The sequence below is a fragment of the Aotus nancymaae genome, unplaced genomic scaffold (assembly GCF_030222135.1).
Source record: "Aotus nancymaae isolate 86718 unplaced genomic scaffold, 86718_ANA_hifiasm-v0.15.2.pri h1tg000079l, whole genome shotgun sequence".
Lineage (NCBI taxonomy): Eukaryota > Metazoa > Chordata > Mammalia > Primates > Aotidae > Aotus > Aotus nancymaae.
Window position 1 is genome coordinate 6,415,445 of NW_026988494.1, and position 27,693 is coordinate 6,443,137.

The following is a 27,693-nucleotide window of genomic DNA, read 5'->3' on the forward strand; positions in this document are numbered from 1 at the left end:
TTACAGAAATGTGTAAATGAAAGGTGAAGACATTCAGAATATTTGATTTTTTTTTCTTTTTTTCTCTCTCTTTCTCTCTTTTTCACTTCCATCCTTCCTTCTCTTGGAAGAGTAACCACCTCTTAGATTCCAGGATCATCCCATTCCATAACACATATACACTTAATCTTAGTAATGTCACATGAATATGCCCTAAATATAGCTAAAGTAGTCTAGGATACAGAGATGTTTAGCTTTTATGGTTTTAAACAATGGCTTTGAAGGGAAGAGGAAACCGATGGAGGTAAGATGGAAAAAGACATGTTGATTATAAGTCATCCTATAGTTTCAACAAGGTCTTAGCCATAATGAAAAACTCAATGAAGCCAAAATATTAAATGTGGAGTAATAAAAAGAATACTGAACTTGAAGTACCTTCTGTTCTACTTCCTGAAATACATGACTTAACATTTCTAATGCTTCAGTTTTCTCATCTGTAAAATGAGGAAAAATGATGTCTTGTTTCACAAGTATATTGTGATTATCAAATGAGACTTAAGAATTTTTGTAAAAGAAAAGGCAGCAGCAAAACCAAGTTATCATTAATCTCTGAGATGAATTTCCAGCCTGGGGTCTTCAAAAATTTTCTTCCAAATAAAGATTATTTTTAAATGTTCTAAGGTTCTATTAATTACAGAATTACAAAGAATAATAAGTTTAAAAAATGAAATCCATAGAGGATTAAATTCGTAGCTTGTGGTGAAATCAATGAATGATGGTTATATGTGCACTGCTAGAGTCGGGTTCTAAGTTGCGAATATCTGCCCAGACTATAAGTGCTATCAGCAAATATTATAGGCAAGTGAGAAACCAACAAAAGCAAAAGACAATGGCATTTTTAAATGTCAGGCTGTAAGTCTTTTGTTGTTGTTGTTGTTAAGTTTAGCAAATCCACAGCTGATCATTAGAAACCCAAAGGTCACAGATTAGATGTTGATGAATTATCTATGAATACACTCTGAGGGGTGAAAGAGTAGAAGGCAGCTAAGAGAAGCACCTAGAAAGATATAAAAACCGAGCTCGTAATTCGGATATCTCCTTTACTTGCTTAATATCATTAAGTTGCATCTAGATGTAGATTTCTTTCACTCGTGTATGTTTCTCAGGCCTAAGTTTGAAGATGCAGCAAAACCCATTCTCCTTTAAGTAAAATCCAAAAAGGCAGAACAAGGTTGAGAAAAATACTGAAGCAGAAAACAAGAGCAGATGAGGTTTGGATGCAGAAGGGGTTCTGATTAGTAGAAGGAGCAGCCAGCAGCTTGTCATTCTGGTTAGTAAAATTTGCTAGGCTTATTTTCCTTACCTGAAGATAAATATGCTTCTTCAGTTGAGGCTGGCATGCCAGTGATGATCTCTGAAAAAAAAAGGTGATAGAACATTATGATATATAAGCAGGAGGCCAGGAACAGGTACCACAGGCTGCCTTCGATCTAAAAGTAAGTGTAAAGGAAGGAAATATTGCAAGGGAGTGAGGAAAGTCCAGGCTTCAATACAGAGAGTAAGAAATGCAAAAAGACCGTCCAAATTGATTGTTCTCCTTTCTTACACAAGAGCATAAAATCAGCTGTGCTAGAAAATTAGGAAGCAGTCACTGCCCCCGCTTGGGTCAGTGAGGAAGAATTTATGTCAAAGAGGTAGCAGGCTTCTCAAAAGAAAAGTCAAAATAGGGGAACTAAGAAAGTCAAAGCTATCGGATCGCCAAGCTGTAGCAAGAATTTTTAAGTTACAGATCTTTGAACAAGTACATTTGCATTAAAAAATAAAAGTAAGCCATGTTTCTAATTAGGAGTGAAAAACTTCAAGTTCTGGCATGGAACTCTATTTACAATTGCCAGTAAGAATGAAGACAGGTGCCTTATCATACGATAGACGTCAGCTGCCCAGGCAGTAAGTATGCAGCTCCCACCCTAAAGAAATGAAGGATGAACCCAACCTGTATACTTCTGGATACATCATTATCATGAGGATTGTGATTGTCTTATTCAAACTTTGAACTGACATTCTTACTTCTTTATGATGGAGTACAGAGTAGTTACATTGTCTAACTAATTCCATATTCAGTTCTTCTGAAAAGGGTTTCAGTTTGTCAGAATCTAACACTTTTAGCAAGGTACAGTTTTATGAAGCCTGGAAAGATACAGATATGCAATGATGTAGATCACTGAAGTTTCATTGTGTCATAGTCTTGCCAAACGACTTAATGGTAGTTCACATTTCCTACCCAGGACTAAAGATAAGTTGAATCTACCGTGATACTATCTGCTATACAAAATTAGAAGATCTAACTGAGAATCCTAAGCAGGTCATAAATAATTGTATATTTAAATTAATATTCTGTTAATCATGGAGTAGAAATGTTTATTACAAACATAATCATCTTTAAATACAGATATGAGCATTTAGTGTTTCCAAGATTGGACTAGTCTAGTAGGTAAGTAGATTTAAGTGGCAATTATTTCTTTAACCTATGAGGCTTATCTAGGGATGAAAGATTTTGTGGAATTGAAAGGGAAACAAAGTCAAGTGAGACTCAGCAGCAATGTTTAAGAATAAGTACCAGGTTCAGTATTAATATATACAGATTAGCAATATGCCTTTAGTAAGACCAAACGTGTCTTTCTGGTGCAAATTAAGTGTGGATGATCCTCTCTAATCAGGATTAAGAGGGCAAACTATTCAAGGAGTAAGATTGGTTTCAAACCAAAGTTGTCTACATTGCCTGTTATATCCATTAAAAATAGGACTAAGTGAAAGGAATTAGTATGTGAGGGTACATCATTTTCTCAGGATTTTTTCAAGCATCAGGCAAGAAAGGCTATTCTGAATTGGTTATATGAAGATGCCTGTTTCTGATGCAGCTGCAACAATCTTTCTTTGATTTGGGCTGCAGAAAATGAAATTGTTCTTCTTTAAGAAAATGTAATCTGAGAGAAACTGTATTAGAGATTCAAAGTGTGTGTCCTTCTCTAGAAATATCTAGAAGGGCCATGCTTCCAAACAAAGGATCCACACTAAGAGAGATGCATGCTTCCTTCTCTTCTCCTTCAAGATTCATCAATGACATTACAACCAGATGAAGTTGTAAACTCAACTAGAGCTGGGCAAAAGTCCCAGTCCCAACTCAGATCTCAAGACTCTTTTCAAATTTATTTTTGACAAACTAAGTAGCTGTCCACTGTGACCTTCCAAGAAAAAAAAAAAAAAATCAGAGCTTTTCTATCTCCGGCAGAAAAGACCTCAGATTAGAGTAAAGGTTAACCATAACATTTCCTTTTCTAATTGAATGTTATATAAAAATACCAGAACAGGAGGTTACTACAAAGATGCATCTACACAGAGACAACTTAAAATAACCCCCTTCCTAAAATTAGGTATTTATCTTGGAGACCTTAAAATATCTTTAATGATTGTGGTTTCAAATACAAACTTTCTGAATTAATCTTAGAGGAAATACAAGCTCAGAAGTTAACATATACTTTTATACCAAAGGAGTCCTCATTTTAAAAAGAATCTTGCTAGTAAGAAAGTTAATCTTTTTAATTAAAATCACTCAGCAAGCATTTTTATGTATTCTATGGTTAGAATTTATAGATTTGGAAAACAACCTTTTGTTAAAAGTAAATTGAAAGTAATTTTATATTACACTTACAGACTTTTTAAAAAGCATTAAATCCTAAAATCTTCTTGATGTTTATTTAAGCAACATATTTTCCCATAGTAATTTGGTATATTAAATTTGTTAATTTATAAAGGACATTGCCTTCATTATTGCAAATTAATGAGTTTTAGAATTATCAGAAACTGAACACAGCAGAGCAATTTATGCTGAGCAGGCAAGTAAACATAAGGAACATTAGTATATTTGTAATGTTTCAATTCTTTCTTAAACTGGATCTGGTCTCAGGAAAAAGTTACATGGTATGAAAGATATCTTCTAGAAGGAAATTTTTCTAATTATTATGAATGCATGATGTTTGCAATTTCACCATCATCATAATATACTAAATATAATTATGTAGAAGAATACACATATTTACATTGTATACAGTGTATATATATATATATATATATATATATATATATATATAAAATGTGTCTGTGTGTATTTCAACATTCATTTAAGTGACTTTGTTTTTCTAAATTTATAGGTCACCACTGTACATACAAAAATTTTAATGAAGTGATTTATTTAAAAGATTTAAAAATGGACACACTTATTTATTAGCAGTCATAAAGATGCCTTGAGGAACATCTTTGAGTACCTGAATTCTTCCTGTTCATAATAAATGCTTACTCTAAGGCAACTGAGAAATTCTGAAATTAATAAATGGTGTAGAGACAGGATGGATACCATACATTGAAAAGACAAGTCTACCCTAGTGTTTTCATATTGTCCTCACTTATTTGCCTTCCTGGGCATCCTACATAATACAATGTATATGTAGACTGTTATACAAGTCATTTTACATGTTTTCAACAAAACTACAGGTCGTCTACTAATATCGCGGCATTTCCAACATCACTGTCAATTTGGGAGGGGGGTGAGGCTAAGCCTATCACCAATGTAAGTCCATTTTTAAAAGCCACAATTGATAATCTAACCAAATTTTATAAAAATAATATTTTTCTGTTCATCTCAAATGAAACAGCTATTTTATTGCTACAAGCCCAATTGCTCCTATGGGAACTTGTATCTCACTCAAATAATTTTTCTTCTGATTAAAAAAGAAAACTTAGAAGAATGATTGATTAGTTGTATATCCTCCTATATTAATCTTTTAAAAGAAAGCATTACTTAATTAATTTGGAAACCAGTAAAGTCTATTATTCTCTTCCCTACTCTAAAGCCCAGGAGTTTTCGCAAAGCTTGTTAGCTAAGAATTAATTGCTAAGTCAAGGTTTCCTATATAAAGACTGAGCCAAATAAACCACAAATACAAATGAACATACAGTGTGTGGGGTGTGTAAACATAGTGTATGTGGCCTTTTCCACTGCCATATATGAATTCATGAAAGGAATTCACTCATAATTCATCACATAATTACTGCCTATGAGATCCTTTGTTATATGAAAACCCAACTGGACTTTGTTAGCTTTACATTGTCCCAGAAGTAATTAGCAGATTGCATAGGTTGATATATGTCTACTATATGATAAATTACTTTCTCTAATTCTGAATAAAGTAGGGGTCGAAAGGCATTGGAAAAGACAGAAAACAAAATCCTAAAATGTGGGTTGGCAAAATGGTTGACTGTATATATTATTTTCCAAGTGCTTGAAAATAGTACAAGTATGGCCATTCTTATACTCTAGGATATACCGTTTCAAGGGGAATTTCCTAATTTTTTAAACGTTTCATTCATGTTTGGTCACTAATCCGGACAGATCTAAACAATGAGTTTCATTGCAGAAGACTTAGGATCTAAGGTAATTTTATTTCAATAATTATTATAGCTGTCTTAATGGGATTAAACATTGAACCAAACAGCAAGGTCACATGGGGAGAAAGAAAACAGCCTCCTATGAATGTCTCCCTCAACCTCCCCATCTCTCTTAGAATCTTGTATCAAAATATATTCTAAACATCTTAGAACAACAACAAAAAAGTAACTGTGTGAGAATTTAAGTAAATCACAAGGAATCCTTTGCATAGGAAAGAATTAGGATAATTAGATTGCAGCAACATACAAGGATCATTCATTAAGGAGACCTATACAGAAATTCTCAAACTATAGCCTTGTTCTTCTTGGAGATATATAGAAAAGGTGAAAAAATGAAATTAATAAGGTGGTATTTCATAGAAACTATAAATTAAAATCTCAAGGGGAGTTCTATGTAATATAATAGTTTGACAGCATGTTCTTATTTTAAGAACTTTTTTTATTCTAGAATCCCCAATGAAACAAGAAATTCTTGGCCAGGTGCCGTGCTTCACACCTGTAATTCCAGTACTTTGGGAGGCCGAAGTGGGCAGATAATATTTAGGGTCAGGAGTTAGAGACTAGTGTGGTCTACATGGTAAAACTTTGTCTCTACAAAAAATACAAAAATTGTCTGGGGTGTGGTGGTGGGTGTCTATAATCTCAGCTACTCAGGAGGCTGAGGTGGGAGAACTGAACCTGAATCCAGGAGGTGGAGGTTGCAGTGAGCTGAGATCCTGCCACTGCACTCCAGCCTGGGTGACAGAGTGAAACTCGGGGAAAAAAAGAGAGAGAGAGACAGAGAGAGAGAGCAAGAGAGAGAGAGAGGCGAAAAAAAAAAAGAAAAGGAAAGGAAGGGAAGGGAAAGGAAAAGAAAAGAAAGAGAGGAAGAAGGAAGGAAGGGAGGGAGGAAGGGAGAGAGGAAGGAAGGGAGGGAGGAAGGGAGAGAGGGAGGGAGGGAGGGAGGGAAGAAATTCTTAAGAATTACACTCTCTATCAGCCCAAGTCAATGGTAAATACCTATTTAGGAGGACATGGTTTAGTGGTGTGGCAATTTATAACCACAGTAGAGAGTGCCCTTTTTCTCTCTGTAAAAGTGTTTCTGTGCAACCTCTGCCCTGATTCCTAGGGAGACAGGAATGAGACAACACAAAGGTAGTGCATCTAAGCCCCGGAGAGCTCAGAATCCAATTGAGACTTCTTTGATAACCAAGCATTGAACAAAATACAGCAAATTCATAGATAGCAGTGGAAGAGGATAAGGGACCAAGATGATCACATATTTTCTTTCGGATGCACTATAACTAGGCCCCTGCGGTGCAGAGCAAAAAGGGTATCTCCTCTGAAAAGGATATCACTTTGTCAATCATTGTACCTGCCAAGCCACAGGCCCAAATGGGCTTCATGCTCCACCCCCAGCCTTTGAAGAGAGGAGCTTCCGGGCAGTTATGTTTCCGGCTTCACCCTCCCTAGTTGAGGCAGCAGTGGACATATGACCGGACAGCACATGATTTGTAAATTCTCTAGGTCTTTTAATGGATATGGAACAATCAACTCTGCTAATAGGATTCTTGGTCTGGGGAATTTCACTGGGGAACCAAGGAAACAATCATACAGGAGTTAAAGCTGAAAGAATGCCTGAAAATGCCAGGAAGAATATAGCAAAGTGAGGGCAAGAAACAGGTCGAAGTTTGGAATCATAAAGAAGCGTAGTTTGAAAGTAGGAGAGGTGAGAAGATGTAGGAAAGAGTATAAATGTTAAAGTCTCAAAGGATATTAAAAGTAGAAACACCAGAGAGAAGAGCCACAAACTCGTATTGTTTAAATTGTCAGAGATGCCCAGCAGACAATTCCATCTCCTGGAGGCCGAGTTATAATGAAGTTCCAGTTCTTCACCATAGAATCCCTCACTCCTTAGGCCTCACACCATTTCTTCAACTTCTGTTCTTTATAAGCAAAATAATCTAACTTAAACATCTGCAAACACATAGACAGATGCAGAATAAAGCTGGGCGCAGTGGCTCACGCCTATAATCCCAGCACTTTGGGAGTCCGAGGTGGGTGGGCTTGTTGAATCAAGAGTGCCAGAGTGGGCAACATAGTTGAACCCAGGAGTTCCAGAGTGGGCAACATAGCAACATTCCATCTCAAAAAAGAAATTATTGTTTTTTAATTAGCTAGGTGTGATGGCATGCACCTGTAGTTCTGGCTACTCAGGGGGCTGAGGTGGGAGGATCCCTTGAGCCCAGGAGGCAGAGGTTTCAGTGAGCCAAGATCACACCACTGCACCCCAGCCTGGGTGACAGAGTGAAACCCTGTCTCAAAAACCAAAAAACAAAATGCACACAAAAAATTCTCAGATACAGAGTAAACTGCACTGTTGTAGGAATTAAAAACAAAAACAAATACAAAAAAACCTGGGTTCCTATCTCCTTTTGCTGCTAAATATCTCCTGAATAACTCTGTTTTCTATGCTAAGTCTTTTCTTTTTTAATACAATGAAGGGGTTAGATAAAGAGGATCTATTCCTAACATTCCAAGAAGAGAATAAAAGCAAGACCAACTTGCATTGCAATTGAGATTCTTCATTCTCTTTCTTCAGAAGCTTTAATTAAATAAGTTCATAAGAATCCATTTCTGAAAGAATTTTTGTTGGTTGTTTAAGAATGATTTACTTAAAGTATTCCATGAACTTCTCTTTATTCTTGCCAGGTACAAAAGACTCATTATCAAAAACACCTTGAGTTTCATTTCTCTACCCTATAACAGTCAACACCACATATTCATATTTGATCACTAGACCAAGACTTGAGTGAATTAACATAGAGAAAATGAATTAGCTGTCTTTTCTATGTAAGAAATGCAAAAAGGCATATTATCAAACTTTCAGTACCCCCAAAGTAATAAAAAATGAATTCTATGGGTTTTTGCCAGGAATAATATAGCGGTAAATAATTCATTGCTTAATCCTGTAAATCAGAAACCATGGAATAATCAAAACAATACCTCTGTAGACACTCAGTGAGACCATGACACCAGCTCTAATTTTATTTTCCTTGGACACTGTGGTATAGCTACAGGAATCAAATCCAAGCGTCAAAAATCACAATTCAATAGCATTAACCATGAGGAGACACACCAAACCAAGCCAGTGAAAAACTGAGGAGAATTAGCTTCAAACAATGGTTATAGTAGAAAGTAAAGAACAGCCCATTAAAATTAATTTTTTAATGTGTGTTTCAGGTAGCATCCTATATAATTCCATGTGGGGTAAAGTAATACTAGCAAAATACTATTGCTTAAACTGTCCTGGTTAAAAAATAAAGTGATGTTATATTTACTCATATAAATTTTAAATAGGTTTTATATTTCAAACTGTAATAAACAGGACTCCTAATGGAAACTCCTTTTCCTTGCTCTCTTTTACTCTCTGTGGAGGGAGATATTTAAAATGAAAGTGATAAACTTTGATTACATTGAGATGGAGCAGATCCATGAGAAGTCCAGAGAGGATGAGGCATTAACCTGAATTTTCCCAGCCCTGTTTCTTATTTATATCTCACTCCCTTCTCACTTTCTTAGTATGTTACAGGTGAATCAACTGACAAAAACTACATCAGGCTCCCATAGAATTAACCCTTAAAGTTACCTTTACTCTACTTGTTCTGAGATGGTATTACCTTATCACTTTAAGAGCGCTTGCCCTTGAAATGCAGAATCTTTCTCATCTCCTACCAAGAAGCAATGCAATTAGGCTTACTTTTATAACAGATGACAAATTTTTAAAGGTAATAGTTAAGTGTCATAATTCAAAAAAAAAAAAAAAAAAAGAAATACCAAAGGTTTTAAAATAGCATTTGATTATTCTAAGAGATTTAAAGAAGCATTGCTAGGTCGTAAGTAGCTCCTATAGATGATCCCATCAAATCATGGAGTATTAGGCTATTAGAAAACAGAAAGCCATTAGCTGTGATTCTTTCACTTTCCTGGAATAACTCAGAGAAGCTGTCAGAGGTAGATTGTACTTCCTACCTCTAAGTCATTCATTTGTTTAACAAATATTGCCTGGTACTATTCTGAAGAAAGTGAAACTGAAGACTCTTCATAGTAGGAAATTTATTGCCTCGAAGACTCTTCTAATTTTAAAATTAATAGGCCTAAAAAGAATTAATGGTCTAACTTTCTATTACCTAGAGCCATATGTAATGGGAATAAAATTGCCAGGACTGAGTTAAGGACTGTATTCTGCACACACACAAACATAATATACATAAATATATGTGTGTGTGTGTGTGTGTGTGTACATATATAATACGCATATATTCTGTGTGTTACATATAGCTATTGTGTGTGTGTGTGTATATATATACATATATATATATATATATATATATATATGTATGACTGTATTCTTTTGTTCAGAGAGCCAAAGACTTTACTGTCCTCCCCAACCAACTTAAAGAAAATGGTATAACCTCTAACTTTTAGCAACCCAACCTATCTCTGCCATTCATGGCATTATTCAAATCCTTTTGTAAATAATCTATGTATACTTCAGGTCTATATAATCTCATGGAGTGCAGAAATTTATGAAAGACATACAAGATCCTTGGAACATCTGGTTTTCTTTGTTTTTAATTTGTTTACGATGAGATTTAACACATTAATCTATTATGAGTCTTACCATGTCTTGTCTTCTTACAGACTGAGGAACAGAATACAGTAGGTATCTCTTACCGTTTGAATCCACGATGGTGATATTGGCAGAGGCACTGTCATTTCCTAATTTGCTGATCACTTTGCACATATACTCTCCAGAATCAGCCAGTGATGCTTTGTTAATGCGAAGTTCTGACTTCCTATAAGATCAGAACCAAAGTGGTGTCAGTATATATTACAGAAATCCAGTAAATATGAATATATACTTTCCTATGCTTTCAGAGTTCTCAAACTGCCTCTTTCCACCTTACACATCTGTCAAAATACAACTTCTATTACAATGATCTGACTGCATGATTTTACCTAGAGTAAAAGTAGATGTATCACATTTAAATCTTACTATGGATATTATCTTAATTTTATCACCTAAATCAGTAGTTTAAAGGAGGTCCTCTCTAGTTTTCCTTTCACTCCCCTACTACCACCAGTAACTATGTTATACCTTAGATTTTTAAACCCAATTGGTAAATTTTCTTCCTTCTCTATATGCAAATGCTATCAGCCACTAGGGTTTAGGAAGAGAAAAATGTATAAAATCATTTCCTACAAGTCTGTTAAGGACACTTGATGCTGGCTAGAATAGATAAAAAATACTGTGCACTCTTCTTCTCAGTAGAGTAACATCAAGAATAATGTTAATTTTGAATGAAGAGCATTTATCAATTTCAAAAGGAAAGGTATTTTTCTTTCCTTAAAAATTCTCATTGTTGGGAGCATAGAACATGAAAGGTTCTTAATACTGGAATAAACATTTGGGCAACATTATCACACAGTTTTATAAAACTCTGAATATTACATCAACATTCACCTTTTTTTTTTTTTTTGGAACATGGGCAGCGTTATGATTTGCTGTGTCTGTGTGTCTGTGTTTTACTGTTGTACATAACCTGTAATTTAAGCAGTCTCCAGGATGTAAGAACTCAGAACAGCTGGGATTGGCTCAGAGTTTAGTGAAGTCTTTCTAAAGAACTCTTCTAAAGCCTGATGTGCTGGCATGCCCCTGGAATCCCAGCTACTTGGGAGGCTGTGGTGAGAGAATCACTTGAGCCCAGGAATTCAAGGCTGTAATGTGCCATGATCGTGCCAGTGAATAGTCACCGCACTCCAGTCTGGGCAACATGACGAGACCCCTATCTCCAAAAAAATAATAATAATCCTTCTATGCTCTAAACTGGTAAGTGTCACTTCCTGGGCTCTCAAGGGGATAACAACAAGGGAGGAAGAAAACACAGCAATCCTTCTGGTTGCAAATCTCCCATGTTATACTTTGCTAGTTTTCTAGTGAATTTTCTGATCTTCTTGTCACACAGTAATGTTAATTGAGTAAAATCAATTGTTCCCAATTTAAGTCCTACTAGTCTCCTCCAGCCTATCTGACTGAACCACCCAAAGTTCTGCATGTAAGCCTCCTGATCTTCTACCTCTGTGCTTTTGTCTGTTTCATTTCTTCTTCCTACAATGGGAGGTCTTCATTCACACCCATCAAAAATCTCAGCTGACCTTCCAGAGCCATGTCAGATGTCAACTGCTTCGTCCATCCTTTCCTAATCATGTAGCTGGAGCTGCTCTCTCACGTGTCTAAATTCTGACAGTCCTGAGTACATCTCCCATGATCCCCTTTTCATGAAAGTTCTTTCAGTATGTCTCATCTCTTGACCTAGGACATATACTTTGGAGAGTGGAGCTATAATGTCAACTTCTTACTAGTCTCAACGAGCATACATCAGGCTATGCTTTGTCCTCCCACATTATTGGATAAATGTGTGAATGAATGAAGAAAGTATTTGGATATTTGCTTAAGTACTCAGCAGAACTTAATATTCCTAATGCTGGTTTGAAGCAAGGAAAATGCCATGATGAGAGGGTACAAATCATCAGAGGTGGTCCAGACCAGAAGCAGTGATGGTCAAACGAACAAAGGGGTTGAAAAATTAACTTCGCTAGTAATGACTCAATGATGTCAACAGGTAAACTCAAGGTAACAATCAAAGCAATGTGTTCTACATTCAAATAAATTTGGAGAATATTAGGTGAAATAAAGACACTTTTCATTATCTTTAATATCACAGGATTTCTCAGGGTCTTGAATATGCTGATGTAATCTGACTCCTCAGAAAGGGGATATATTATTTATTCTCTCTCAAACTTATTTGATCATTGAATCGTTTTCATTCATGAGGCATATATGTTAATTTTTTTTGAAAATAATGATCCACGGAACAAAGTTCACAAGAGTGGATGTAATTTAACAGCTTTATCTATCTGTGGAATGGGGAGACCACCAAGGGCCATTTCAGGATATTCACATGTGAATCAGAGAGGTTATTCATAGGAAAGCTTCCTGAAGTATAGCCCTATAAGCCAAAATGGGTCATTTTGATGACAAGTATCTGTACAAATAGATAATATGTCTTAATAATAAAATATAACAACTTTTAAAATTTTCACAATAAAACAATATTAGATTATCACCCAAGGTCCAGTTGTATTAACTTTTAGGCTGAATTTTGGAGTTTTCAAATATCACATGATTTTTTTAATGGTTTATTAGCTGTTTATCTACTTTGTCCATATATGACAAGTTTCCTTCGTGATGGGTACCTTTGAAGGATAGTGAGAAAAAATTGGATAAATACTGTAATATTTTCCAGCCCAACATTTTGCATAGTTTCCTGGAAGAATTTTCACGTATAACCATGAAACCACTAGCAATAATAGATAAATTCTGAACAATATCAGGGTGGGGCATGATATCTTGATTTTCAATGCCACAAATGAGAGTAAATTTCTAAAATAAGAAAATAGTTGCTTTTCTTAAGCCTCAGAATTCTGAGATAAGATTACAACAAAAGCCCAAGAATGTACAACTCCAAGACTATTACAACACCCTCAAGAACAACCCTTCTTTCCTATTTATACAAATCTAGGAACAATCCTGTTTGTATTTAAAGACCTCTTTCTTGACCCAAAGCAATTAACATTTTAACTACTGATCTAGACGGAACTATAAGAAACATGGTAATCATATTTACAGTTAACACAATCTTAAAGGGATAAGCCTTAAAATCAAACGTCTCCTAATAGGCCTGGGCATTGTTTCCTGGAATACTATTCCTAGAGTAATCAAATGTTAGGCTTTAAAAGAGAGAGAGATTTAAAAAAATGGTTCTATGCTAAAATTAATGTTGCATTTTAAATAGGTCTCTTTACAACAATGCATCTCCCTGGTTTTTTGCAAATCTGTACTGTGAATTTCTAAGGCAGGCATGACATGTGGCCATGGAATCTTTTCTGTGGAGGACACACTGGGAATTCTAAGACAGAACATCAATGGGCCAAGACTAAGATTCAATTTGATCAAGATAAGCATAACAAGTACATTCACGTTCGAAAATCAGTGGCATAAATACAAGAGGAAAGAGATATGCCTCGACTCAATATATGCAGAAAGAATTTCAATTAGCCGCATGCTTATCATTAACCCATTTTAAAAACTATTTTTAAAAAGAAAGAAGAACAAAAGAATCTTATGTACTATTTAGCCAAACTGATATTAAAGCAGAACATAAATCAAATTGGATAAAAGCCCCAATACATTCCTCATTGGCTGGATCGCATCTAGAATGCTGAATTATACTTTGGAATGACATTAGATGAGAAAAAAACAGTAATTAAAGGACTTTAGAAGAAGGTAATCAGAATTGAATAGGGCCTAGAAATCTTAACACTAGAGAGGTTTGTGTTAAAGAAACAGAGGTCCCACTGGCAGACAACTATGAATTAAATATGGGTAACTATTTAAATATATTTCCTGGATGCATATGGAAAAGGAAATTATTTGGGATTGCTAAGACTTACAAGAAAACTAAGTCTTACAGGAAAAAGGAAAGATGTTTTGAATGATATTACATAGAAGAACTTTTCTGAGCATTCAAAAATGTATAGGGTGCCTTGTGAAAGAGTTAGGATTTCTCTTTGGAGAGATTCAAGTCTGGATAGCCACCTGCCAAGCACATTCTTACAAGAATATCTCTATGCAGAGAAAGATTAAATTAGATCAGTGGTTTCAACTATATTTTACAACAAAATCCTGTTTTAAAATGAAAGCTTAAATCAGAACCTCACATTCAAAAATATCATTTCATACAGAAAGTGTTCCAGGTCAGAGTGACTGGTAATCCTTTCTGCAATTCAATAGAAATTTAGGATTCTATGGGGACATCATTGGAAAACCACTGACCTCAAGGATCACAAAGACTCCTCTGAATTCTAATGATACAGTTAACTATGGGATTCCTCCAGCCTTGTGTCCTAGAGATAGGACAGAATGTAGTAAGAGTGTAGAATGAGCCAAATCTTCCTTGAAAATTATGTATTGCAAAAAGATTTGGGGCTTTGATAAATATGGATACACGGCTTGTTTTTTTCTTTTCAGTAAGATACTATACACTGTCTATAAGAAGGAAATTAGCTTGCAAAAACTACTGGATTCTCTTATAGCTATAAATTTAACTTTTTGCTCTTTAATTGATGAGTTTTCTGGGGATCTGGAGGAAGGCTGGTGTTTCAGTGGATTTTTATTTTCTAAAAATATTAAATGAATTAATTCATGTAAAGTGTTTAAAATAATGTTTGCAATATAGTAACTTTCCAGTAAGTGTTAGCTATTATTATAGTAATGACAGTCCATGTTCCTGAAATATTTGGATTTTCATAATAAGCATGTATTACTTTTAGAATAAGAAAAAGCAATAAGATGTAAAGATAAATTAATATGAAGTAATTTGAAGATAAAAAGTTCTGAGTATTAATTTCCTTTTTTTTTAATATCAGAAAGCACACTGTGTTTTTTAGTGAGTGCTCACTTACAAGGTGAATTTGATTCCATTAGCTATTATTCAGTTTAGCTTGATTCTTCTACCATAGTTACAGGCTAAGGCAACTTAAACACATATAGGGAAGGACTCCTCAGTTTATACCTGACCCCTAAGGAATTATAGACAGTGCTTGTATGTGTGTATCCAACTCTGCTTCAGATAATGTAAAACCGATCATCATGAAAAGGACAAAAAAGCGAAAAAGGAATTATGATTTTTTTTAAGTATACAGATGGGGTCTTGCTATGTTTCCCAGGCTGGTCTTGAACTCCTGCCCTCAAGAGATCCTCAATAGCTGGGACTTTAGGTGCACACCATTGTGCTTGGCTGCACCATTGTGCTCGGCTGAAAGAGGAGTTTCTTAAGCAACAGAACCAGTCACTGTACCAAGTGCCTCACATAAACCATATGGAATGCCACTGAGGAGTCCCGTTTTCTACTGAGAACATTGAGATTTCATAATATATCAAGTTCAAGTGATCTGCCAGAGTTGCTCAGCTAATATAAGAAAAAAAAATACATAAATGTTTTCCATTATAAAGTCAAAAAAAGCAACCACTAAAAATAGGAGAAATGATTTGTAATATTTTTCTAATGTGAACAATTAGAGCTTATTTTAAACAAAATGAAAATATGTAAGAGCTGAGGCAAAATTAAGGGTGTCTCAAAGTATGTGAAACATACAAACAATAGGAAGCCAGACTTTCATAAAGCTAAGAAAGAACAGATATTTAAATAAGGTCAATCTGACAGTCCTAACATAAGGATCTGTCACACTCAAAGCTCTTTAACCAGTTTTCTTGATCAAAATCATCCACCAGTCAAAGAAAACAAGAACAAAGGGATAAGCAGACATATAACATGAGGGCAGTTTCCATTTCTTTTAATTGGCCCTACACATGGGTTAGCCAAATGAAACAAACAAAGGCTTAGATGGGAATTCAAAAATCATAGGAAGAACACATAGGAATGTAGTTTTTAGTGGGACCATGGGCAAAAGAAGGGTAAGATCTTACAAAATAACAGAAATTGCATATTGCTGTGAAATTGTTCCAGTAAACACTAAGGAATTAAAAGAATATTTTGGCTGCTATGCATAATCTAGATTATAAAAAATGTGAAAAAGCAGCCAAGGACTAAGGATTGAAAAAGAGTCAATGTTGTATTTAAATAAAGAGAATCCCAGAAAAATCTTGCACCTCAAACTAAACTTCACCTCTGCTTGGTTGATCATAGCCTAAGAAAAAGTTTAAGTCAAGTAACCAACTAACCACTGCAAAACACTAACAGTCTGAATATCTTAGTAATTAAAAATCATTAATAGTAATACATAGATGAATCCAAAAAATAAGAATCTTTTAATTAAAGACATTATCCTAAACCTAACCATGCCAGAGCCCTATGTTCTGACTTATGACTTTATGCGGCAAATTCACAAATATCTGTTGAAAAGACATGAAACTTAGAGTCACTTAGAGATTTGAAACTTTCAAATCTAAGTTTAACCATTCATTACCACTATGATCTACAGGAAGAAACTTAGCTTCCTTCATTCTCAGGATATTATTATTTTTTAAATGGGTACAACAATATTTATTCTACTTATATTTACAGGATAAATTGAAATAATAGGGCACCTTGCAAATGCTAAATTTAGATTTAGTTGGATCCTTTAATCTAAAAAAGAAAAAATTGGCTGAGCATGGCGGCTCATGCCTGTAATCCCAGCGCCTTGGGAGGCTGAGGTGGGCAGATCACAAGGTCAGGAGTTTGAGACCAGCCTGGCCAATATGATGAAACCCCATCTCTACTAAAGGTAAAAAAATTAGCTGGGTGTGCTGGAGGGTTCCTGTTGTCCCAGCTACTCAGGAGGCTGAGGCAGGAGAATCGCTTGAACCTGAGAGGTAGACGTTGCAGTGAGCCGAGATCGTGCCACTGCACTCCAGCCTGGGTGACAGAGCGAGACTCTGTGTCAAAAAAAAAAAAAAAAAAAAAAAAAAAACCTGACAATGCTAATTTTTTATAAAAAGACACAAATTTAGAAATGACAAAATGCGCAATTCTGAAAACTGATAAACTGATCACTTACCAAATAGCAGTCCACTCTATTACAAAGTATGCCTTATTTTTAGATCAAATATGTTGACTGTTTTGAGTGATTTATAGTTGCATTACTTAAATACATTTTTCCCCATTTAATTATTTCCAGCCAGACCATTGTTTAAAAGAAGTAATTTCTGACTATTGCCCTTTCTGGTATAATGGGATTTTCTTAATATATAGATAGTGCTCTTAGCTGTCTGGACCTATGAGGCCAATATGAAAATGTTTTTCTGAATACTAATGATACTTTTATACGTCATTGAAGTCATGTAACAAATTACCTCTTTAAGTATACATGTACCTTTTCTAAAGCCTATTCATTCTAGTCAGTTCGCTTTTTTAAAAAATTCATTTACTCATCTTATCTACCCAGCTTCATTTGGCTCTCTCCAGGTATCATCAGACTGAATATTTGCAGTGTGACAATGTTTTCTTCTAGATGAACCTCTCTTCCCTCCCTTCCTCTTCCCAGCTCTAACAGTGTTTCAACACACGATTTCCAGAATTCCCATGTTTTACGTAAGACTGAACTGGATCATCTCTATACAATCTTATGACCCCCTACCCCTGGGCACAGAGATTATAATGCCCTATGCCTCTTAAATTTCTCCACACTCCTAGCATAATACCTTTCATGGGCACTTAGATATTACTGGTATCCTTTGACAGCTACATAGAAATAAATGAGACATTACCCTGTATGTGCAGATAACTTCATTTCTTACTAACTTGTCTGATGAAAAGCAAACACCAAAATCAATTCCATCCAAAATCTAGGAGTATTTTTGTCCTGTTAGACTTCTTTATAAGAATCTCCTTATCTTTTCAATTCATTCATTTTATTTCCTACTCCCCTCATGCACACACGCTACTAAACATGAATGTTCTCCATTTCAAAGAAAGGAATCCAAGAAATAGATTTGTAGCCAATCTATTTAATCTGTATAGCAAAATCACAAGTATCTGTTGAAAAGACATGAGACTTAGAGTCAGACCTATTTCACATCTAAGTTTAACCCTTTATTACCAATAGAATCTACAGGAAGAAGCTTCACATCCTTCATCCTCAGTATATTACATTTTTAATGGGTGTAACAATAATAAACTCAGCTCTCACTGAGTCTCTTCCTAGTTATGTGACTTGAGGCAAAGCAGAACACTTTTCTGACCCTTAATTTCCTAATCTGCAAAATAAGACAGCTGCCATGTGCTGTCCAACTGCTACATATTGAAATAATGTAAAAAAAAATAAGTAGGCTGGGCATGGTGGCTCCTGCCTGTAATCCCAGCACTTTGGGAAGCTGAGGCAGATGGATCACCTGAGGTCAGCAGTTCAAGACCACGTCTATATGAAAAATACAAAAATTAGCCAGGCGCAGTGGCACATCCTGTAATCCCAGCTACTCGGGTTGGCTGAGGCAGGAGAATCGCTCGAGCCTGGGAGGCGGTGGTTGCAGTGAGCCGAGATTGCGCCATTGCATTCCAGCCCAGGTGACAGAGCAAGACTCTGTCTTAAAAATAAATTAAATATAAGTGAATAAATAAGTAGTATTAGGTATAAAAATGCCATGTCTCTTTACAGTATTATATTATGTATCTTTGAAGTACCACCTGCTGCAGAAAGTGATATAACCCTCTCTTACACTTTATTATACCTCCAAAGCAACAGCTCTATCTGACATGATCAATAACTAGAGTAAACACGTAATTAATAAATTATGTAGTTAGATAATAAAACCACAGAAACTAGGAAACACCCCTAATTATAGTCATCAGAGCAAACAAACACTTAAATTCAATTCTCATTATAATCACTTTGCTCATGAATATGTAACAACTTTCCGGTTAATGTCCTATAAAATCAAAGTATAGGAGATTGTTCTGTGGCATCTGTTACCATACCTGAGGGTTCACTGGAACCCTTTGAGATAGGAGTGCAGAAAATGTCATCTTTGAGTGTGGAACTACTATTATACATGTCACATTGATTAAAGGACTCTCTAGAAGCAGAAACCCAGCATACTTTTCTCTAATTTCAAAATGTAGTTTGATATTAGAAGAAATGATTCTTAAGTAAGGAAGTAAATAAGAATGAAGAGTGTAGGGATGGTAACAGCACCATTTTAGAGTAGATAAAAGATGCATCCACCAAGATATTACAAGAATCACATGAAGCCCTATCAAACAAGGACCTCCTCAGGGAGGGTAGGAACATTTAAAATTCTTGCTATCTAAAATTACCTAATTTTAAAATCTGCTAAAGTGATATTGTGCTTTATCAGCAGTGTCAGTTAAAAATTCTTATTAGATATAATTATATCATTAATCTCTTGTTAAAAAATAGTCTGAATTCAACTGACTCCAATTCTTTCCACAAATCTAAGTGCTGACTGAGCTTTTTAGTGAAGTTGTGATTTTAACTGTATAAGACACTAGTACTCTGAATTATTGTATGCATTTGTCTTATTTTAAAGAAATAGAACTTTTTTTTCTTTTTGAGATGGAGTCTTGCTCTATTGCCCAGGCTGGAATGCAGTGGCATGATCTTGGATCACTGCAACCTCCGCCTCCTGGGTTCAAGTGATTCTCCTGCCTCAGCCTCCCGAGTATCTGGAATTACAGGCACCCAACACACCCAGCTACTTTTAGTAGAGACAAGGTTTTACCATGTTGTCTGGGCTGGTCTCGAACTCCTGACCTCAGGTGATCCACTATCTTCAGCCTCCCAAACTGCTGGGATTACAAGCGTGAGCCACTGCACCCAGCCAAGAAATTGAATTTTAGGATCTATTACTATGACAGCATCTGCCACTAATGCTCCCTTCCTTCCTCCCTTCCATCTTTTCTTACTTCCTACAGTTCTTTCTCCATCCATCCTTTCTTTTCTTCATCAACAAGCTGTAAGGACCAGAAACTCTGTATTCTTGCCTATGTGATGACATGATTTTTTTGTCATTATATAATGAAACAGCTTTTAACTTATTATCTATCATGTTTCTGATAGTAAATTCACTTATTAGGGCCTAAATAACATTTATGTGTTATATTGTCTTATTGTTGGGGGCAGTCTGTACTATTTTCTGCATTATACTTACCCTGGCTTTTTTTGGATCTTGATGTTTTGTGGTTTGTTTTTTCGATTCAGTTCATTCCCATTTTTGAACCACTTGAATCTGAGAGAGGAGTATTCAGAACTGGTTTCACACCGAAGGACTAGTTTGGACCCTGCAGCTGACTCCTGGCTTTTCATCTCTTTCAATCGGGGAGGCAAGGCTAAAAGAAGAAAAGAGAAGGAAAAACAATTCTGATCATCAGGCAATCTTTCAAAGAGAAACATTTAATTTGGAGTTAGCCTGATCAAGACACTATTCCAAAGGTTTTATTAATAGAGAGAAAAATAAACTGCAAAATGGTTGAGTGAAAATGGACCTCGTCTTGGAGAAAAGTAAAATGCCCAAATAAAATATACTCAGAAGAAAACAGAGAACCTAGATTAGAAAATTATTCCTTAAAAACATTCTAGATAGTTACTTCTTCAATCTTTATATTCCCTGATGCCATTAAGAATCCTGAATATTGGTAATTTCAAAGAACCAAAAGCCTGTGTTAAAGGATCATCTGTAGGCTGAGTGCCATGGCTCACGCCTGTAATTTCAGCAATTCAAGAGGCTGAGGCAGGAGGATCACTTGAGCTCTCAAGTTGGAGGCCAGTTTTGGCAACATGGTGAAACCCCATCTCTACAAAAATACAAAAATGAGCCGGCATGGTGGCATGTACCTGTAGTACCAGCTACCTGGGAGGCTGAGGTGGGAGAACCACCTGAGCCCAGGAGGTCAAGGCTGCAGTGAGCCGTGATCCCACCACTGCACTTCAGCCTGAGCAACTGAGTGAGATTCTGTTTCAAAAAAGAAATTTAAAAAAATAAAATAAAAAATAAAAGGAGACTATGTAACCGGGCCATTATTTTTAAAGTGTGTTCACATCCCAAATCACAGTGCATCACAGTTCTGTGAATAAGTGCAGGAAGCATCACATCCATTTTTAAAATTGGGAAGTTTAATTTCAGAGATAAGTAAGTGGCTGACTCTATCCATGGTTACAAAGTTTGTGAGTACTTGGAGCTAGGGCTCATTTCACTATCCTGTCATCAGAAGGGCCTAAAGAACACAGAAAACCCATCAATCTTAACCATGGCTCCTTTCTGCAAGACAGAAATTCTCTGATGTTATCATTCTTTGACTGGACCTACATAGTTGCTATCCCATACAGAACAATGGCTCATTCCAGATGACCACTACCCTCATCAAATTCTCTTTCTGATTGGATTTAGTGCATCTAAATAGTCTCAACAGAGACTGTGAGTACTTAAATTACGCATTAAGTTAGAGAATACATTAAACACCTACATACCATTCTTATTTTAAGCAAGACTGCTTAAAAATATCTACTGAAATACTTAACAGATAAAATATTATAATATCTGAGATTTGCTTCAAGATAATATGGTAGTGGGAACGGCTAGGCATAAGGGTGGAAAACAATTACCAAGAAGCTGATAACTGTGGAAGCTGGGTAATACGGACCTGTGTGTTATGCAATTCTATATGTCTAATTCTGTTTATCATAGACATTTTTTAAAAGCATAGATGAATAGATTTTCCTCTGCACACATAATTTCACTTAATAACAAGCATCACAAAACTTGAGAACTCAACAACACTCAGCTTCCTCTGAGGCTCAGAAAACCCAGCTACAAAATCTACTTCTGCTCCAGTTCAGGAATGTTAAACAGGAACTCCCAGAAAACAAACCCAGGCAAATGAGTCTGTACCTCCCTGATTCAGTACCTAATTATTCACCGGGTAAGAGGCCCAAGACTCCAAGGACAGTAATCAGGGTCACCTAACCATGAACAGGAAATGGAGTACCTTTCCCACTCAGGGAACTCTGTTTGTTTTTCTATGATTCTGCCCTTACCAAGTAAATCCAAAAACTGTCAGGAATGAACATATGAAGTTTCCAATACATTACAGCAAAAATCATTTGAATGCTGCAATTTCTTAGCAGTACCCCTATAATTACACATCCCCCTTTTTTATTTATTTGGTAGCTAGGAGATAAGGTGGAGAAGAAGCAGGCATTTAATGTGGCAGACACACTGGCAAATTAGAGAACTTATTTTAACTATTCTTAGCCCTTGATACTTGAAGATTGTCTGGTTCTTCTTCTTTTTTTTTTTTGACAGCTTGAAAATATTTTTTTCTGAAGAGCTTTCACGGAAATCTTTTTAAAATGTGGTTCATGAATCTCTGTTTTGCAGGTTGTTAAAAACAGATTATATTCTCATGTGTCTGAAATAGTGTCTACATATTTCTGTTAAATCCTTAAGATCATTTTTAATTTGGGAGTCTGGTGATGGGTTTGTTTGTTTATTGATTGATTGATTGAGACAGAATCTTGCTTGGTTGCACAGGCTGGAGTGCAGTGGCATGATCATGGCTCACTGCAACCTCCACCTCCTGGGCTCAAGCAATCCTCCCACCTCAGCCTCTGAGTAACTAGAACCAGAAGTGCATTCCACCATGCCTGGCTAATGTGTGTATTTTTTTGTGGAGATGGAGTTTTGCCATGCTATCCAGGCTGGTCTCCACATCCTGGGCTCAAACAATCTGCCTGCCTTGGCCTCCCAGAGTGTTGGGATTATAGGTGTGAGCCACCATGCCTGGTCTGGTGAAGGGTTTTAAAGGAATGAATCTGCTGGTGCTAAATGACACCAAAAAAACTGGTTTACATATATTAAGTAAGCTACATTATCTCATTAATTTATGTATAAACTAAAAGAACTAGTTTGAATTCAAATTCTTCACCCCTCTGGATTTTACATTTAACTTGGTAATACACCACAACTTCCAAGGCTTGTTCCCTTGCCTCTAAGCAAAATGCCTTGTACATGAATTTTCTTCTATCTCTGCTGCCCTTGACACAGCAAGACCAATGCCCCCGTCTTCCTCCTTCTCCTCCTCAGCCTACTCAACATGAAGATGACAAGGATGAAGACCTTTATAATGATCCACTTCCACCTGATGAATAGTAAATATATTTTCTCTTCCTTATATTTTCTTTATGTTACTTATTACGTAAGACTACCATATGTAATACATATAAGACAAAAATATTTACTAATCAACTGTGTGTGTTATTGATAAGACTTCCAATCAACAATAGGCTATTAGTAGTTAAGTTTGGCCGGGGTCAAAAGTTATACTTAAATTTTTGACCACACAGGGGATTGGCACCCCTAACACCTATATTGTCCAAGTGTCAACTGTACTTCAGATGCCTTCTCTTTAACTACCACGTTCCCCCACTTACCACTCCATATATTTGCTTATCAATATAGTCTGAACATAAATCTACAGAGACTTTGTTTTCTTCCACTTTGATAAATATTTTAACAGAAAATCAGTTTGCCTCTCTCTTTCCCTCTTTCTCTTGTTCCCTCTTTTCTTTTCTCTCTCTAGTTCATCTCTCCTTCCTTTTCCCCTTCTGTCTTCATTAGTTTATTTCTTATTTCTGTATTGGGGGTCTTGATTTCAAACATGAGGAAACAATAAAACAAATTAAAAATGAGAGATATTCTACAAAACAACTGAAGTAGGCTTCAAAAATACCAATGTCATGAATATGTATTCACCCATTAAATTATTGGAGTAAATGAACATTTATTGCCTTGAGTTTTTATGTGGTCAGAATATGAAATATAAATATTTTTGGATTACCACCACAATGTTTTCCTACATCATGTGACATGGCAAATAGGAAAAGCAGAGCACGAAGTAGACTTTTGGAAGTATACCTTCAGATGGTTTACAAATAGAAACACATTTATACATATACGTACTAACACATACACAGAGGAAAAAAAATGGGGATCCTTGGTTTCTCTCTGATTTTATGCCTTTCTCATCTGATCTTTCTGCCATTAGATAAAATGCCTAGGCTACATTATGTATGTGTGTGTGTGTGTGTGTGTGTGTGTGCATTAGTCCATTCCTTTTTCTTTTTTTAACTTTTATTTTAGGTGCAGGGAGTACATGTGCAGATTTTTATATAGGTAAATCAAGTGTTGCAGGGGTTTACTGCACAGATTACTTCATTGCCCAGGTAATAAGCATATAACACCCAATAGGTAGTTTTTCCTTCGTCACGTTCCTCTCACCTTCCACTCCCAAGGAGGTTCTGGTGTCTACTGTTGGCTTTTTTGTGTTCATGTCATTAAACATTTTTAAAATCTTGGTTAATTTGCAGTCATAAAAGAAATTCTTATAAATATTTGAGTTAATAATTTACAAGTTAAATTTAATTAGTAATTTAAGTCATTTAAATTCATTTATATCATTTAAATTATCTGAGTCGTATTGCACTGAAATGCTCGTATGGTTCATCCTCACAATCTTGACTTCAGGGCTCCAACCCCACTAGGTCTTTTGATGGAAGGAAACCAATTGCTCTTTGGGCAGGTCAACATCTATCCTTTCCTTTGGGGTCCACACGCAAAGAATGGTACCTCCCTGGCCTTACGAGATGATGTACAATGCAGTGAGGCAGACACCTTCAGATCCAAGGTCCTTCTTAAAATATCCCCTCCGAAGCTGACCCTAATGTATGAACATTTCTCACTGTTGGGGATTCAAGGATACCTCTAGTAACCAGCCAAAATTTCTCTATCTTGCACATAGTTCCAAATCCATCAGATGTGGAAAAGCTCATGGCTACTCTAACTTTGCATCCCTAGAAGTCCAGGTGTAATAACGTGCCTGCTATGTCCTTCTAGGGTAACTTCTATGACATGAGGATATCCAGCTTTTCAAAACCAGCTCTCTTAAGCTGATAACTCAAAACCCTCCACAGCATAAGTGAAGAAACACATCTGTGTACTATCAACAGAGCCGCACAATTATATCCTTGACCTATGGCTGTTCTGCTGTCAGTGGTACCTTCTAGAGAAGGACTGTACAAAATTCCTCACTCACTGGGAGCAGAGCCCAAATTCAAGTATCAAGAAGACAGGGCAAAAATTTTAAATCTTTTTTTTTTTTTTTTTGTCTTTGAAGATATTATTTAACAGTCATACATTCCTTTTTTTTTTTTTGAGACGGAGTTTTGCTCTCGTTACCCAGGCTGGAGTGCAATGGCGCGATCTCGGCTCACCGCAACCTCCGCTTCCTGGGTTCAGGCAATTCTCCTGCCTCAGCCTCCTGAGTAGCTGGGATTACAGGCACGCGCCACCATGCCCAGCTAATTTTTTTTTTTGTATTAGTAGAGACGGGGTTTCACAATGTTGACCAGGATGGTCTCGATCTCTCGACCTCGTGATCCACCCGCCTCGGCCTCCCAAAGTGCTGGGATTACAGGCTTGATCCACCGCGCCCGGCCTGAAGATATTATTTAAAACCTCTTTTCATTTTCCAGGACTACTGGAATAGCCCTGAGTATTTTACAGATTCTTATAAAAATGCAGACTAATATTTGAGCCCATGTGGTTTATGTGATTTTTTTTTATCTATCCATAATGAGACAATTTTCAAGAGTACATTTTATTTTGTCAGAGACTATATAAATAGCTATCTGTTAATAGAATTCATTTTCAACGTACACGTGTTTCTCAGACATATGGTTCACTCACATGGAATAATCTCATTTATTTCACTGAAAAATACACTATTAATCAAGTATTTTCTAAAACCCGGGTATATAACTTTATAAGGCCCAGGGTAGTTCCTAAACTTGAGGTCAATTCTTGTTAACTGAGTATTCAAATTTTAAAACTGCAAAAAATTTTTGCTTGTCTTGCAATTCTTACCTAAGCTTAAATAGTCTGTTAATTAAAAACTGGTTGAAGGCAAGCTCAAGGCTAAGTTTATACTTCAAATGCAGGAGGTGTTCTGAGAATCTTAAGTGTGATTTAACTGTATTTGGTCTACCACAGTTCATAATTTTGCTTTCGATGTGTTTCTAGAGGGCCAGTAGTTCCATACCCTGAAACAATTTAATAATAGAGCAAGTTTTAAGCAGTTTCTGCCTAAATCTATTTCAAACTTGTTTGCCATTAATATAAACACATCCACACCCTTAGAAATGCATCAACAGAGGCAAATAGTCAAGTGCAAAGAATAGCCTTTTAAAAGAAAAACACAAATGCTGTTAGAGCAATGGCACACATTTCACAGGCACTTCTTTTGAATACTTCTTTTCACAAGCTTTAAGTGTTTGTAAAGATTTTAAAAGATCGCAGATAGGCTCTTCCGACTCTAAGTCAAAGCATGCAGGTTTACAAGGTATACTTTCAAAAGTCTATTTTGTGCTCTGCTATTCCCATTTGCCATGTCACACGATGTAGGAAACCATTGTGGTGGTAATCCAAAAATATTTATATTTCATATTCTGACCACATAAAAACTCAAGGCAATAAATGTTCATTTATTCCAATAATTTAATGGGTGAATAAATACTTGTGATAAAGGCAAAATAAATTTCCAACAAAAACAACCTCATTCATCTAAGCAATCTTCTTGTCTTAATCATCTACTGTGCCCTTATTTTTCAAATATTATCCGTGCAGCTATATCAAATATTGGACTATACTGTTAAGAACAGGAAACAAATTTTGGCATGTGTATGCAGCAGAGATATGCTGATGGCACGTGACATTAGATAAACCTATTTCTGGTCTCTGAAGGATCTGACAATGCAAAGCCAGCTCCTATCTTTACTTTCCACGTTTGTGCGGCTAATCTGAAGAGCCTCAACACACTGAACAAATTACACAGGAAACCTGCAAAATATTATCAAGTAACAGTGAGCTTTCAGCTGTGATCCCAGCAAAGTCTTCCCTGCATAAAAGCTGTAAAAATCCCGCCATCACATATGTGCAGATCCCACAATGACAACCAGTGACTGACAATTATGTTAGTTAATGAAAGCCACACGAATACCATTAATCAATCCTCAATGCAGGATGTCCTTTTGTTAATAGTCATGTTAGAAGTAGATAAATTAGTATGGAGAGTTTCCAAAATTCCCCCGGTCATGTTTCTCCCTCCTTGTACTATCTCATGAAGTTGATTACAGTCCTGCAACAGAGTGGATAAACTTTGTGCTCCTCCATCTGCTCTTCCCTTCTGAGCTACATTCACAAATCTGGCTATAAAAGGGAAAGTTTGTCTTATCAGATGAAAATGTGTAAATATAGCTGTGTAAAAGGCAGCACATTCTAGTGGTAACGGTATTTTGGAATGCACCTAGGTTTTAATCCCCTGCTACCAATGCAGTGGGCGACATTGAGCTATCTTTTTTTTTTTTTTTTTTTTTTGAGATGGAGTTTCGCTCTTGTTGCCCAGGCTGGAGTGCAGTGATGTGATCTTGGCTCACTGCAACCTCCGCCTCCTGGGCTCAAGCGATTCTCATGCGTCAGCTTCTAGAGTAGCTAGGAGTACAGGCACACGTCACCACGCCAAGCTAATTTTCATATTT

General features: G+C 36.1%; 1 protein-coding gene across 4 annotated transcripts in view; it reads right to left on the reverse strand.

Annotated features, from left to right (window-relative positions):
* The window catches only part of NRG1 (neuregulin 1), a 1,119,143-nt gene that overhangs the window by 152,590 nt on the left and 938,860 nt on the right, over nt 1–27,693 (reverse strand). For 3 of the 4 annotated variants that reach the window (XM_064368894.1, XM_012476013.3, XM_064368896.1), the window contains exons 2-4: nt 20,255–20,432; nt 10,198–10,319; nt 1,343–1,393 (exon numbers count right to left, since the gene is read on the reverse strand). In XM_064368894.1, the coding sequence (XP_064224964.1) occupies nt 1,343–1,393; nt 10,198–10,319; nt 20,255–20,432 (351 nt within the window). The remainder of the gene's footprint in view (nt 1–1,342; nt 1,394–10,197; nt 10,320–20,254; nt 20,433–27,693) is intronic. The other variant, XM_012476021.2, reaches the window with a different exon arrangement.